This window comes from Plectropomus leopardus, chromosome 19 (assembly GCF_008729295.1).
Source record: "Plectropomus leopardus isolate mb chromosome 19, YSFRI_Pleo_2.0, whole genome shotgun sequence".
In the NCBI taxonomy this organism is placed as follows: domain Eukaryota; kingdom Metazoa; phylum Chordata; class Actinopteri; order Perciformes; family Serranidae; genus Plectropomus; species Plectropomus leopardus.
The window spans coordinates 3,196,745-3,213,398 of record NC_056481.1 but is presented as its reverse complement, the minus strand read 5'-3'; the positions used below and the strand labels follow the sequence as shown (position 1 = coordinate 3,213,398).

The window sequence follows — 16,654 nt, the reverse complement described above, 5'->3', positions numbered from 1 at the left end:
TGTGTGTGTGTGTGTGTGTGTGTAACGATGTGGAAACTTTAACCTTTTTCTTATTTATACAAAAAACAAACACAAATCTCAGATTTCCACGATGACTCTGACAGTTTTCTTTTCTCTGAGCTCCTTTATCGTCCTCTTCTTCTACAGTTGTTTACAGACTCGGCTCTGGACAAAAGTGTTTATTTCACCAACTTTCAATATTCTCTTAATAGTAGGGGACGGAAACTCGCACTAAATGTCCATTTTCTTCCTCTGAATTTTCTGTAAATTTGTTTGAAATCTGCGCTGAACTTGAGTAAAAACTTGGCTATCAACTAATCGTTCCAACTCTCCGTGACACGAACGCAGCACGAAGCATCCAGTGAAACTAAACGTGCTCATAAATAAGACAAGAAAACCCCTTTTGTAACTTGCAGACAATTAAAAAGACGGATGTACAGTATGGACAAGACATAAACATGATGGCCAGCCACGTCTGTGCCTATGATACATAACACTTTATTTAAAACAAAAAAACCCACAAACATGTACAGAGACTCTAAACCGCAGACTGCGAACAGTGAAATATATCGATGATTATGAGCGACAGTAAAGGTTTAAATCTTGAATCCTGCGACATTTGTTGGCAGCCTGGAAACGTCTCGTCTCTTCACAGAGAGGATACATGGGAGTATCAAAGTGCTGTTTGCTTGATTGTAATTTCCTCCTCGCCCCCCCTCCCCCCCACCCCCGACCACTTCCTGTGTTTTTCTGTTATGTCACACGGCTGGACTCGCTCCCGTGTTTCTGTCCAACAGTCTCTCGAGTCATAAATCCACATCAAATCCTCAGACTTGTTGCTACAGTTTGCTCTAAACAGTGAAAATGAAGGATGTGTTTTGTGCATCAAAAGGAAAAAGAAGTGACACAGCTTCGTTGTTTTCTCTTATATAAAAACAAGAATATTCATCAAGCTTTCCACCACGTGAGACGACGGGAGTGGACGGACACCACGGAGCGTGTCCGTCTTCAGAGACATTTTTTTTATCCCGAGTCCATGTACAACTGCAGAGTTATTTTTCTGCTCGTTTCAGCAGCTCACGGTCTTTAGTGTTACTCGGAGCACCGGCGGGGATGGAAGGACGCAACACAACGCTTCACGCATTTCTCTTTTTTAATTTTGTCGTTAAAGTTTCGTATTTCGTCCAGCTCCAGTCTTGGTCCTTGAAAGAGGAAAACCACCATCATGTTAAAGGCTGAGATTTAAAACCAGAATCAAACAAAATATAATTCAAAATGTCTGAACATAAACAAAAAAAAAACCCGGTATAAAAACGTAAGAAACTCACAAGTAAAAACTTCCTCATCTGTGTGAAAAATGTGTTCATACTCCTAAAATCATGTTAGTTTTTTAGGTGAGACATTTTTTGTGCACAATCTGTTGGATTTTTAAAGTACAGAAACCTAAAATGACCGTTCTACGATTATAATTTTGCATTTCTTTATCTTGAGATCACGAGCTTATCATTTTCATCACTGAGGAAACGAGATTTATCACGAGAATATAAGATAATAAACCTGTTATCACAAGAAAACAAAAGCTCGGTCCTGGAAGACGCTGTTTGGTGCACATTACCACACCAATCTTTGACAGCTTCTTTGCCTCCTGTTTGAAAAAAAGGCTGACTCATTTTAGTCGTGTAAAAAGTGCAAACACTTTAAAAAGATGCTCTTTCAAGTGACCCCAAATCATTTTTGCAAGATTGTTTGCAATGAGTCGACCGTTAAACACCAGAACACTGATGTTACCTCAGAGGGGATGCATCTGTTATTGCAAAGATTCAGCGTTTCTGAAGTCATCTTATTCAGATATGGCGTCATGTGACAGAAAGTAGTGAAGTTATAAAGATTTTGGGGAAAAGAGCATCGCTGGCATGGGGTCAGCATTAAGTTGTGGTATCAGCAGAAGTTGAATTCGTAGATCTGTATAGACACCGTGACTGCGTCTGCATTTCTGCCCGATTAGCTACAAGATCTGAATGTGTAAAAGTATGTTGTATGAAAATGTATTTTCCTGTTAGAACTTCTTTTGTAGTTTTTTTAAAAACCAGAATGAGGTGGCAGATTTTTGAAGAATCACTTGTTGCTTTTTAAACACTTCAATCATATCGTCCTGTGACCATCAGTTCCTTCACAAAAATATATATATTTTGGTCTGTCGTTGTTGTTAAGTTGAAACTGCAATAACAAACTTGCATTAAAAAGACAAAAGTGAAAACAAGTGAACTCACCACGATGCTTTTGGCCTGTTCATCGGCCGCCTCCTGCATCAGGCTGGTCAGCTGACTGAGGTACTTCTGGTTCTCCTGCAGCAGACGCGGTGCAGCATCACTGAAGGAAACACACACACACACACACACACACACACACACACACACACACACACACACACACACACACACACACACACACACACACAGAGAGAACAGAGAGGCCTGTTAGCTACGAGGTCATCACATGTCGCCTCCATCACATGTACAATGTATTTACTATTATAGAGAGGAACGCCTCGGGGAGAAAACGCACTGACCTAAAAAACCCCGTCCAACTATATTTACACGACTGTAGCATGAAGACGATAAACAACATAAAGACGACATCGAAGTAACAAGGTTCTGTCTTATTTGGGATGTAAAAACTGTCGAGGGGTAATAATAATGCAGCAGCACATTAAGTTAAGGGTGCTCCTGATCACTGATCATTATCAGCAAAGATTTGTTGTTTGATCAGTGGTCCTTTAGGAGCCATTAGACAGAAAACATGCAAGACAAGTTCTCTACACGCCACTTAAATGCCTTAAAGTTAAATTATTTTGTGTTCTCCGTTAACACTGCGATTAAATCAATATATCGTGAGTCACATGACTGCTCTGAATGACTCAGCGAATGGATCCGTTACCTGTCGTTTGGCCCGGGCAGGGAGGTGAGGGGATGTGGGGAGCTGACAGGTTGAGCCGACTGGGACCACTGAGAGACCTGCAGCAGGTTGGACGACTCGGGACTGGCCGCTATCGAGTTTCGTGAGGAGTTTTGAGCCTGAAGGAGACAGAAACATGCAGGAATAATAAACACACTGTGTTTCTCCTGCAGAGAGGAATGCAGGCAGCTCATCCTCACGCTGTCTGTTTGTGGTCAGTTAGAGGAGCCAAGTCTGCGGAGGCAACAGAACAGAAAGTACCGGAGCTGACTTACGAGCTGCAGACTCAAACACGAGATGACAGTGTGGAGCTAAAACAACTGACAGAAAATTCAACAGAGACTGTTTGACTTTCCAAATTACTGCACAATTCAGGATCATGAGCAGGGAAATAATGGCTTAAATGTAAACTGAATTAAAATGATCATAATAACATGATATTTTCATTATGATATTACATTTCCGACCTGCTCCAGCGTGGACATGTCCGACCGTCCGACAGCCCGTTACGACTGGAGCAGTTTTACAAACTGTCTCGCTCCTGCGAGGTTTTCCAACAAAGTACCTGTCATTGCGTGTGACCAACACGCACGCGACCGACCATCACATGTACTTTTAAATCCAGGCGTCACCAAAGGGCTCTTCATGCACCTCTGAAAACAACTCACCTCAGACAGGTGAACACTTTTACCTGCCTGCTGTGTGATGGAAAAGCACTGGCAGCTGTGGATCAGCCCGACACTTTTAAATGTAACTTTTAAACACTCTCGACAAGTATGTTATAATGGAGACGCAAATTCTTGTCACATTTGGTGATACACCGAGTCCAACACATCATGGAAAAACAGGACCAACAAAGGCATCATTTTGGGCTTTAAGATGTTGAAATGGACAATTACTTAAATTATTTAAAGACATTTTGTAGACCAAAGATTAATCAATTAATCAGGGGAGTCATTCACCGAAAGCTGATAATGAAAATAATCATTAACTGCAGCCCCAGGACAGTGAGGTTTAATTCAATTACAGGAGATAAATCTGATATACATCAGCCCGCATGCATCCATCGTACTGCATAACAGAAAAAACACTTACACAGGCGATCTTCAGTAAATGCCAGAACTCTCTTTGTCTCTTGATCTGCATCTGCATCACTGTGTTGTCGGCATCCTTGATGCTCTCCAGAGTTTTCTCAATGCGTGGAAACAAGTCGATGATCTTCTGTTTGCTGATCAGGATCTTACTGTCAGGAGGAGACGTTAACATACAGCATTATGATGTACGTCTACATGGAGCCCACTGATCTGATTAGAATAGGTGCAAAAGCCCAAACAGATTAAAGTGAATCAGCTTAAACAGGCCCAGAGTTTGAAACTTTTCGTAAATCGATAAAAAGAAAATTTGTATCATGCAAACAATGACGCTGATTCATCTCCGGCTGCGTTCTTTGTGCACATGCTCTGTACGCACATGAGCAATAAGAAATGCATGTGGAAATGTAGGCGGAAAAGGAAAAAGAGAGGTAAATATGTTTGAGGAAATAAATGGAGGGGGAGGCAAAAAAACAAATAAATAACTGCATAAATAATTGACCAATCAAGAAATTAAAAAATGAATAAATAAATGTGTAAAATGAAAAATAAAATGGGATATTAAATAAATCGGGGAATTTATACGCAACATAGATAATAATACATAAATAAATAAGCAAATAAATATGAAAATGATGATAATGATGATACTGTGCTGAACAGACGATCAATATAAATTTTAGTCATCAGTTTGACTTCAGCGTCGGCGCATGTAAACACCAGATCGTATGAGTGGACATCCCATGTAGACAGCTGACCCGAAATTTTCAGTCAGATTGAGAAAAAGTGTGCACGTAAACGCAGCTGTGGAGAAGTTCAAAGTGAATTCAGAGCTGTCATTTTCAGAGTAACACACTGATTGTCTGAGGAGTGTTGGACTCTCACCTGAGGTGTGTGTACAGGTCTTTAAGGACCTTGTCTTGGTTCTGGACCGTCTGGATGATGGCCTTCACCATCTCAGAGCTGTCACTGCTCACGTCTGGCTCCGGTACTGAGAGGGAAGCAGCACATTAACCACTGAACTCCCATTTAACAAATGCATTGGCATCAAGTCAGCCACTAAATTGACAACAATTTTGATGAAGATGTTTCTTACTTTTGCATTTCATCTTCAGCTGCTTGTAGAGCTCGATCGCTTTTTCTTCTCTGCAATAAAACAAAATAGCCACATTTTTATTAGTATTTGCAAGACTGAATTCTGCAGCTTTGCAAGAGGCCAAAATAAAATATAAAACTGTAACACTCTTGAGAAAATAAGAGCTGACCGCAGTTCTTTCTGTGGTCTTACAAACAGCAGATTATTGTGAGATGCAGTCTGTTTAAAGTGCCGTTAGACGTCTGTCCCCACTGGTCTGTGTGCCCCATGGCACCAAGCGACACCAGACACTGCTTTTACACAGAGGGGGATTTTATTTAGGTAAATTCCCAGAATTTACTAAACAAAAAAAAGCATACAAGTAAACAAAGTGACTTGTGTAAAATTTTCACAGAGGCCTGGGGGATGTGCATCAGTACTGTCAGGGTGAAAACAGGAATGACAGGAGTTTCGATGTAGTTACGGTGGCGTAAGATTTGGCTCATTTATATTAAAGCAACACCAAAAGGATGTATTGTACTTTATCGGACTGCATCCTGCTATAATAATATTCCCCACAGTTACTGTGTTTACAATCTTTCATTTACTCCGTGTTACAAATTGACGGTGTAAAACTTTGACTTGCTTCATTACTGAATATAAAACTGTTCTGTAAACATTCACTTCGAATGATTCTTCAAATATTTCCTGTGTAAAAGGGGCAAATCTGACCAGTTAATGTTGCTTGATTAAAATGTCAGATGTCACAAAAATCATGAGTCACTTTTCTGCACACATTATTATGTACAGCTTTTTACAAACCAACACAAGAGGAACATTCAGGTTTAGCCAAAACAACAGCAGAAAGCATCACATCATCATCTATTTTCTTTCAAATCAACAAAACGAAGAAGAAATTGTACTCGATGATAACTGTGCAGATGACTTATTGTAGTATCAAACCACATTAACACTCACAGCTGCTCCATCTTGTCTCCTTGGCGTCGAGCGTACGGACTCCTCTGAAGTTCAACTATCTCCGAGTGCAGCGCCATGATCTCATCGTCCAGATGGCTCACCTCTGCCACCTGCAGGACAAAGCAGGAATCACACCCAGGATTAGGATTCATACTGAGAAACACCACACTAACACAACTCAAATATACTGTTTTAAAAACGTGCATTACCTGTGCAAACGCAGCAGCTCGCTCCTCGTTCTCCTGCCAGGCTTTCAGCATCTTTTCAGAGGCTTTAAACAAACATCTAGTTATTTATATATTCTCATATGTTCTCCATTAGAGGGTCAAACATAAAATTCAAACAATCACTCACATATGCCATAATGCATCTGATCGCTGTATTTTTCCAGGTCGTACTGGATGCTGCTCTTGAAGAAGTCCAGCTTGGCCTTTAGCTGCTGAGAGAAGCCGAACATGCTGTTCTTACACCTGGTCAGGTTGGTGTTGTAGCGCAGGAGACTCAACCTGGAGGGGAGGAAGGAGACGATTAAGGGTTAAACAAAAAAAAAAGCACCATCAGAGACGATGCTCAGGTCACATCCCCACTAATGTAAATTGTAAAACCACAAAGGTGTGAAGCACATTTTATCTACTACACCGTTAGATTTACAAGTAAAAGACCTGAATTTGAACTGAATACATCATGTTTTGTAGTAAAGCAGTAACAGATTACATCTCGAGACTCACATAGCAGCCCTCTGTCCTTGGAAGAGCCGGCTGTAGTCGTCCTTCAGCCCACAGATGTAGCTCACTGCTTCACCCCAAACCTTCTTCAGCACCACCAGAGGCAGCTGCGTCTTTGCTTCTTGGACTGCAAAGTTAAATCAAGATCCGTGAGAGATGCACTTTGTGTTAAACAGAGTGGACAAACACAATGTTGCCTCTCAGCGGATTAAGTTGTCACCAGAGTTCATCGCAGTAAAATATCTAATTTGTTATAAAATAGTTGTTACACCTGACAAGCTAAGAGAAAGAAAGAAGCATGAGCGCAACCTGGAACAAGTTTAATATATTCAAACGAAGCATCAAGGTGAACTAAATCAGCAGGCAAATCTTAAAGTAGACTCACCTATAGTGTTGACTTTATCAGGCAGCTGTCTGGCACTGAGCGGACCTGAGTACTTGGTGATGCTCTTGTCAAACAGGTAGACGATGTAGCTGTCCCACCCTCTCTACACAGGAGAGAAGTAAAAAAAACACTTATAAAGTGGACTACTATTACTATTTTATTTGAAACTTCCATACAAACATCTCACATGAGACAAGGAAACAGTAAAATCTTCACAATCGAATATTTAAGGTTCCTGAGGACAATTATTTCAAGTGTTACAGGTTTTATTATGTATTTATACTCCCCCTCCAAGTCCCCCAAATCATGCTGGATTGGTGAGATCAGGAGATCATGTGATCACGCAAAAATCCAGCCCTGATTTGCTACGGTCTGCCCTGACAAGCTCCCACAGTAGCAACGGTATTTCCAAATCTGTACCAATGGACACCATTTTATTGTTGCACAGCGTGTACCATCATATTGCTCTTCCTTAGCTGTGACAAGTTTTTTCTTAATAAAATGGTTTGGTTGTTTTGCCTTATTAGCAATAGGCAATAAAATGCAGTCCAGGTCCAGGACTGAACACCTTTTGGGGATGCTGATAATCATATGGTCGGTGTCTTAAACCCCTAAAACCAGCAGAACACACACTGATGAAGGTTTTAAGAACAACAGAAATGTTGTTCCATCATCAAAAATGTGTGGTTTGTATCTGTGCTGGACTTTTATCAGGTCAAATATAACCTGTGACTGGTGTTGGGAGGCCACCATTAGCACCTGCCAGCGTACTCCTGCAGGTGTATGTGCAACAGAGCATTTAATTACAAAATAAAAGGGTAAAAATCATGCCAAAAAACATAAACAGTGAAATTCTCAGCCAGTCGTGATAGCTGATACAACCGTCCAATCACCCAACCCCAGCAAGCGTTCAACTTAAGGTATTTTAAGGGAATTAGAAGGAAATTACAGCAGTCATTTAGCGATTTAAATTGTTTTGTCTTTCAGTTAAACGTCTATCAGCTTACCACTCCCTCGAGCACACACTGCGCAGCGGGCTTCCTGGGATCCAGCGACACTCCCGTCTCCTGCAGCAGCTCCTGGTTCACCACTTCGATCTTGGTCTCGGCCTCGATGCGCTTCTGCAGACTGTGGAGACTTTCGTCCGGCGTCAGCTGGAAGGAGTGGACCTGAGCCGTGGTCATGTTCAGGATGTGGACCACCTGAGGACACACGGGACAAGAACTTTTTAAGATTGAGTTTTGCTCATTGTTTACTGAAACATCTGATATACCGAAGGCCAGAAAAACTTGTGAGAACTTTATCATGTTGACTCAAGATGTGACAGTTTAACTCTGAGAGCACTTTAAGACATGAAATCACGTGTATTTTCTCCATAACCGAATATGGTAATTATGACATCATCAGACGATAAATAGTAAAAATTACAAATTCCATGGCAAAAGCCCAGAATGAAGTAATAAAACAAATGTTTTTATACTTTGATGGCTGTTTGAATGGGTTTCAATAGAACATTTTTGCGCTGAATGAAACGATTTAGTTTATTTTAGACTTATTGCAGGAGCTGAGCTGGAAGTTACAAAATTAAAACAAAAATACACAATCTTGCTAAAATGTATGCCATCTGCATGAACACAGCTAAAAGTATCAAAAAATGAAGAATGAAAAGTGCCTAAAATGTGCAAACAGTCCCTAATGGTTAAAAAGGATTAAAACTGATGCAGCAGAAGCAAAGACATCGCCTTTTTTACTTAACTTATTCTTCTTTTCAGAATGCAACGTCACTTCCAATGAGTGAACAAACATGTTGTGCATCATTATTTGTTCACAACACCAAATATGAAAAAAAAACCTGTCAAAAACTGAAGGCTGACATTTAAATGTTCAGAATGCTAATCTTGTTTACTCATTCTCTCGTCAGACAGTGATTTTATCATTATTATTTCATTAAAAAATTAAAGCTCTTCATGGCTCATAATAACATTTTAGAAAAGACGTCTATCAGTTAATAGAGAAAAAATGTAAATGCCGGCTGACCCAGATACAAGTGGCTCAAAGCACTGATGACGGCTGAACGTTGAGATGAAACTGGCAGAAACTCACCTTCATGCTCAGTATCTGCTCCAGCACTTCAAAGCACATGGGCCTCTTAGTGTCGGAGCTGACTTTGCCTCCTCTCTGGACGGGATCCCACTTTAACATCAGCTGCAGCAGAGCCTCCATCGGCTCCAACAGCGTCCTAAATACCAGCAATTAAAATGTGTTCAAGGAGAGAAACTGGCAGCAGACACGCAGCCTGCGGCTCTCGTCTGTTTTCTCTTTCATTCGAGTGACTAATGGACAACAGTGAACTCTTGCTCTCATTGCAGTGTTTGAAGAGGTGTATTTTTGGCAGTGACGGGGTCCTGACCTGCTGAGATTGTTGGGGTAGGGGAGGTGTGTGGAGAACCGGACTTCTCCGTTCAGTTCTTCTACAGCCATGATGTCTTTTGGACCTTTATTCCTCACTTTGCTGGCCCTGTGGATAAAAAAAGAGAGGATGATGACGATGACGATGATAGAGACTTTACATTTAACTGATTCCTGTTTATTCTTTATACAAAGCAGAAAAGCTAAGCAGTAGGCTCATGCAAAAAAAACTTCAAAATTGAGTTGTTGCTTTTTTTCCCAACTATTCCCAGAAAACGATGGCACTGAACACTTGTAGAACTTTCTCGATGTTGTAAAGATTTTTAATAAACTGCATTTTTTCATGCAGGAATGATACCTGTCTAACGTACTCGGTGCTGGTGCAGCTGCCTCACTTCTGTTTTGTAAATGGTTTTTGCTCTGGTATTTTCTGTCTTTTGGCGCCGCCTGCTGGCACTCATTATTTTGCTTCATGCCTCAGTTTTCTTAATTGTGTTGCATATATATGTAATTTACTTAAATCTTGTCATTTCACCTAATGGAAGAAATCCTACAGGCGTGGCAGTGAATGCACTTTTAATGCTTTTCAATCCTCATGAGTTAAACACATAAAAAAGACTAAATGGAGACGACTGTGGTAGATCCCACCTGGTCGAAAAAAGTGATAGCGCACCATGCTCTAAGTTTTGTAATTACAGCTATTATAATTTGGGAGATTTGGGATGTAAACAGGAAAAAATAATGTTGCCAGAGAATCAGTTAAACTGGATCTGCCTCTTTTTCGCTGCATGTTTGGCTCTGCTTGAATTGACTCCCTTTAGGTCCTATTTTAATTAGCAAAGTTGGACATCAAGACTACGACCTCTGACACAAATTTTGGAATCAGGCGCTGAGGGTTTTAAAATGCTTAAACTGCCTCCATGAACTGTGTGTCACTGTGCTGGTGAGCGGCCAAATCATCGACCAAACTGAAACAACAAACGTCCCGTTGTTTTCACCAGCATGCACCTGTCTCTTTGACGTCACTCGGTGTCTCTGCCTCAGGTCTTCGCTGTCACTCAGCCTGCTGCAGACTGACGAGGTGAATCAGGGTGACTCTTCTCATTTATGAGCTAATATGCTTTTATCTACCTGATGAAATGAATCACCACATTAACATGTCATTAAGTTTTATGAGGTCAGCTCACCACTGCACGGGCTGAAGGTTGTGCAGGAACGGACGGAAACCGCAACTGCATTCAAAGACCATCGTGCCGAAGCTCCAGTAGTCCACGGTAACAGTGTACGGCTTATTCTCAAACAGCTCCGGAGCCTGCAGAGAAAAAGTGCACGATATGTTTGATTTGATTTGATGTCTGATACAGCTCTCAAGGTGTGTGATGAGATTAAATACCTGAGCCGCGACGTCAGCAGTGATCTCTCCGCTGATCATGATGCACTCAGTCAGTGTTTTAGGTTACATGCAAAAGGTAACGTGTTGTTGATTGCCTTTAGCAAAAGTTTTAATAAACTTTTGCTAAAGGCATTTAAAAGTTTTTCAGATGTTTTTTCAACATGTTATACTATAGTGTTTTTCGACATGCTATACTATGACTTTTTTGACAAACAAGTTTTTTGGCTGTTTTTTCTACATGCTATACTATGTGTTTTTATTTATTCATGTTTTATTGAAATTTTCACTTGACTTTATATTAAAAAAAAGTTTCAGGGAACTTGCTGTAAATGACTCTCAGAGTCACTTCAGAAAGATTTTTTTAAATATATTTTGATATATTTTATTTTACTTTTTTTTTCTGTGCTTCTTTTTCATGTTATTTTGTGAATATTAGTGTGTTTTATTGTACATGGACCTCCCTATGAGCAGAGTCTTTCATAAAGTTTTGAATTTAATTAAACTGATCGAAAGCAATGTTATCTGTCGTGTCTACGTGTGTGAGAGCAGAATGAAGATCACGGGAATTCAAAACATAATTAGCTGAATTAATAGATGACGCAGAGCTGGGATTACCTAAGGAGAGAGAAAAGACTGTTTGCTCACCAGGTACTGAAGCGTGCCAACGAAGGAGGTACACAGACTGCCCTGGTCCAGGTCTTTAGCGTAGCCCAGGTCAATGATTTTATGAACAAGCTGCAAAAAAAGATAAATGTCACACAATTTCTTCAAGATGTAAAGTTAAACCGGAAAAAAAAGAGAAAGTGTCAGCTTACCTTCCCGTTGATGTCTTGCAGCACAATGTTTTCAGGTTTAAGGTCTCTGTGGATGATCTTGTTTTCGTGCAGATACTGGATACCGGATCCTGCAGCAGAACACACAAGGTTTACCTGAGTGATGAGCTTCTTAAAAAAAAAAAACAACCCACACGTCTGAATGAACAAGCAGCACAGAGAGAGAGAGAGACTGGACGCACCGACGTCGTTGAGTAATGAAAGCACTTCGCTCTCTTTCAGGCCGCAGCAGTTTTCAGGTTTGCTCAGCATCTGTAACAAAAACAAACATGGTTTTATCAAATCTGCAGTAAATCTCGTCTGTTGGCTCCTCCGAGGCTCCTGGCTGAATGTTTGTCACTTAAACTACTTTTGAATCAGACGCCAACACTTTCACTTTTACTTTTTCACTGACTGTGTGGCGATCTTAAGTCTCTGCAGATGATGAACAAAGAAAAATGTGAAACTCGTATCGGCTCACAGATGGAAAGTAGAGGTCCCAAACTGTCTGAGCTATTTCAATCATCTAAAACCTCCAGCTTGTCGATTCCTTTTATCGATGCTAGCATGTTTTTTTCCCCCGACATTTGGGCAATGCAACTCATGCGTCTACGCCGCTGGAAACTTGCAACAAGAAGGAGTCCAAAACAAGGCTTCACTTCACACAGTACGATAACAACGGTGCTGCTTTTAGTGTCTGTAAAATGACAATCTCACGACCCATCAGCTACCTGTCTGATGACAATTAACCCTCAGGGGGCTATTTCTTTCGTTTCTGCATGTTCTGAGAAAGGGGCCGGTAAAATAAGACTATAATACCTTATAGTTTGTAAAGTTAAAAAAAAAACTCAGTACGCGGTGCAAGAATCTACATCCAGTGCTCTAAATAAGTCTGTTAAATATTGTTGTGTGTCTGAAATGTTAAGTGTCTTCACTTTATGGAAGAATTCACCGACTCTGCTGCAGCAGACAGATCTGATCGGGGTAAACTGTGGGCGGGGCTCACGTGTTTTCATTATGGTGCTGCTCACACGGACGCAGAAATGGCCTCGTTACTTAATAAACCCGTTAATAAACGTGTAAAATTATCGTTCCTGTCACTGTGTGTGTGACAGGCGCAGCAGCAGGATCACAAACACTGAAATGCTTTGTCTTATGCAAAAAAAAAAAAAGAAAACCGAATACCTACCCAATAAAAAATCCTCGAATAGCCTAATATTTGGGTCCTGCCCTATTGCCAAGCAACGGAATAATAGTGAAGCTGAAAACCTCTGTAGGACTACTTTTTTTCCATTCAGAAAACTCATCAGGAACCAATAAAAGAACCAATAAAGCATCAGGTCAATAGAAATGACAGCGCCGTTGGTTTTAATAAAATCTTAACTCCCGTCCTAATCGAGGCTGATACAGGAGTTGAGTGAAGCGCTGCTGCTCTGCAGGTGAACTCAAACTAACTGGACAATTTCTCACATTTGCTGTTAAAAAAAAGACATCAGAAACATTTTTCCTCATCTACGCTACATTTTGGGGAGTAAATAAACTGCTCTCTTAGTGTGAATGGAAAAAAAACAAAACACAAAAAAAAAGTTTCCGGGAGTCCCTCACCTTCCTCAGGTCTCCCCTGGAGCAGTACTCCATGGCCAACAGCGGGAGATCGTTCAGGGCGATGTGTGTCATTTCCTCCGGGACGTCTCGCGCCGTCACCACATTGATGTGATTCAACCTGAGAGGGACAGAAGGACGAGTCGGTCCCACATCACTATTTAATGATCCCCAAAAAGGTTTTGCAAAGTCATCCACCACTACAACACATGAGAGACGTCATAATTCATCTTTGGTTAATATAACTTTGATTATAATAATAACTTTGAATAGGTGTTGTCATGATGATAGCAGAACATTAATGTGTAATGTCTTTAACCCTTTAGGGCCCGCTTTAATATCGTATCGCTCTGCACACAAAATGCACTTTTTATAATCAAAAAATATGATTTGTTATATTATTTTCTACTTTCATTGAGTTCATTTTTTAACCAACATCAGTCCTAATCATAAATATAAAATATTTTAAGAATTTTTTATATTAAGAATTTTAACCATTTAAATGCCAGGTTTTTTTCATGATGCCACTATGTTTTTAGATTTTAAAAAACACGAAAAAAATAATTATTTTCAATATACTGCATGCAAAGCAGCATTGACTGAAACAGTGCACCTAGTGGAAACAGCATGTGTTTTCTTAATAAAAATAACAAATTTCAAGGCAAAAGCCGAGAATGACACGAAGAAATAATACAGTGCATGATTTTATGCTTTGATGGCTGTGGGATCAAAAATGTCAGTTTGAATGGGTTTCAATGGTGCATTTTTTACACTATACTGTATGAATTTTAGCCTTATTATACAAGCTGCGCTGTGAAGTCCAACATTAAACAAATATACATAGTCTTTCCAAAATGTATGCGATATGGATGAACACAGCCAAAATTAATTAAAAAAAAAAGAAAGAAAAAAAAAGAAGAGTGACAAGTGTGTAAAATGCACCAAACAGTCCCTACGGGTCATTCAATGTGCTACATAAATGTCCCAGAAAGAAAGAAGATGTATAAAAAATAAGTCATACTTTCTCATGATCTGGATTTCTCTGCTCCATCTGTCCTTGTTTCTCGGTGTGAGCTCCAGACGGCACATTTTCACAGCTAGTTTTTCATTTGTTTCCTACAAAACAGACAAACACAAACCTCTTTATTATATCAGTGCATAAAAGCATAACAAAATAGAAGTTTGTGTGTAGTTTTGGAGGAGTTATACCACATATGTCTTCATAAAATATCACAACAAATACGAGTACTGTTATTAATCTTAACAGAAAATAGGTGAGTAGTGACACATTTAGGATACTGGTTTAGTGTCTCACGTCTACAGCGGCAGACTGACATGGCTCTACACTCACATGATGTTGGTACAGGTACACGTGGGCAAAACCGCCCATTCCCAGCCTCTCTTTCAGCTCCCAGTCTCCGCAGTTCTGGTTCTGCCTGAAGGGCGGTTTCTCCATTATTGCAACACAAGCTGGACCAAACTGCAGGTATAATAAAAATAAAAGAAAACATTAACATGACAAGGTAAACTAAAATGCATCATATTTATTTCAGAGGCATTTGTGGTCACAAATAGAGCTGCAATCATTAGTCAATAAATCAATTATTTAATCCACAGAAAAATTACTAGCAACTATTTTGATGGAAAGTAATTTAAGTTGTTTTTCAAGCAAAAAATGCCAACTCACCTTTCATACAAATATGCAGTCCAAAGTGCTTTACATTTCAAAACTGTTACAGACACAATTTAAAGGATGACATAGGGATGCATAAGACTGGATTTTTTTTGCCAATACCCATTCTGCCAATATATAACAACTCATTTGGTCGACAACAAAAACTGATGTCAATATATCCACTTTTTTTTGAAAATTATACATCTTTCTTCCCTGAATCCTCTGACTGAATATACCTCCTTTTCTGTATGCCTGTACCCCAGTTTATCTCTATTTTTATATGTATTTTCACTTCTTTACTTATTTATTTTAAAGTCTCTTTATCCGCATTTAATATTTTTCATTTATATTCTTCATACATATATATCTTTAAGATATGTTGTTTTGGTACCTGTCCTGTATCATTTACCTGATGTTTTGTACTTGTACATTTTAAATCTTAAAAAATCAAAAGGAAATCCAAACTGTACATTAAGTTTTGCAAGACTACAATATTACAGTGACGATGAGACAATAAAATATATTTAAAAAGTTTTTTTAAAAAAAAAGAAAAACCACAAACAAAAAAGACATAAGTAAAGGTCTATAGAACAATTAAAATAGAAATAAATAAATTAGAATAATAAATAAATAAATATTAAAATAAATAATAATTTAATAAAAAAAAGATTGTTAAACTTGTTAACCCCTTGTAAGAAGCCAGATTGAAAAAACAGGTCTTTAATTTACCTTTTTAAAATACCAAGAGAGTTTAACACTCATGTATACACTCATGAATATAGAGGTCATATTTCCAAGTTCAGGATGTGAGGATTTGCTGCTTTCTTAGTCTTACGTGATATTAAATGTAATATTTGTGTTTAGATTTTTGGGGATGCTGGTTGGACAAAAACAGCACATTTCATTAAGTCTCTTCGGGTTCTAACATTGTAAACAGGTTTTTATCGATGTTTTCGAATATTTTAAAAAACAAATTATTAATCTAGACCATACGGTAATCTACAGGTTACCGGTACCGACTATAATCGTTAGTTGCAGCCTAAATTGATTGCGTTGTTTGAATTCCTGTCTAGCAAGCAAGCTGAACAACTCCGGGATGCGGCTACATCCTGGAACACCTGCCAAGCTAATGTCTCATTACATCGCTGCTTCCACATTACCGACGTCATTTTCCCCCCACAACTGTTGTGTGAAAACCACAAATGTAGTATTTTTGACTGAATAACACAGATATGACAAATACGCTTTCAAAACAATTAATTTATCTAAATTAGCTACGTTGGCTAAAACAGTTTAGCCAACCAACGACAGCCCTGTACTTTCCAGGAAACAGACGGCGCCAGCTCGCTAGCATTAGGAAATGAAGGCTTTGACGCCGCTCGTGCGCTGTTTAAATAAATGTTTTTGTTTTCAGAGAGACTTCGGAGACTTACCTGGTGTTTCTACGACGGGGTGTCATGAGCCGTGGTGTCGGTGTAGCTGCGTGCTGTCCGGTGTTTTCGGTTGTTTTCGGGTCGATGCGGCGGCAGCAGCGTCAGTGTGTGTACTTTCCTG

At 39.5% G+C, this 16,654-nt stretch overlaps 1 protein-coding gene across 1 annotated transcript; it reads right to left on the bottom strand.

Moving 5' to 3' along the window:
• Nucleotides 1–53: 53 nt before the first annotated feature.
• Nucleotides 54–16,654, bottom strand: LOC121958640 (inhibitor of nuclear factor kappa-B kinase subunit alpha-like). Its single transcript, XM_042507710.1, has 22 exons — nucleotides 16,534–16,654; nucleotides 14,777–14,905; nucleotides 14,447–14,541; nucleotides 13,429–13,546; nucleotides 12,027–12,096; nucleotides 11,827–11,915; nucleotides 11,657–11,746; nucleotides 10,806–10,930; nucleotides 9,620–9,727; nucleotides 9,313–9,448; nucleotides 8,217–8,411; nucleotides 7,210–7,312; nucleotides 6,828–6,951; nucleotides 6,454–6,605; nucleotides 6,309–6,370; nucleotides 6,100–6,209; nucleotides 5,143–5,192; nucleotides 4,932–5,037; nucleotides 4,051–4,198; nucleotides 2,938–3,074; nucleotides 2,271–2,370; nucleotides 54–1,202 (listed from the first exon to the last, which is right to left on the bottom strand). Exons 2-22 carry the CDS (start codon nucleotides 14,879–14,881, stop codon nucleotides 1,137–1,139), a joined length of 2,289 nt encoding a protein of 762 aa, XP_042363644.1. The 5' UTR covers nucleotides 14,882–14,905; nucleotides 16,534–16,654; the 3' UTR covers nucleotides 54–1,136.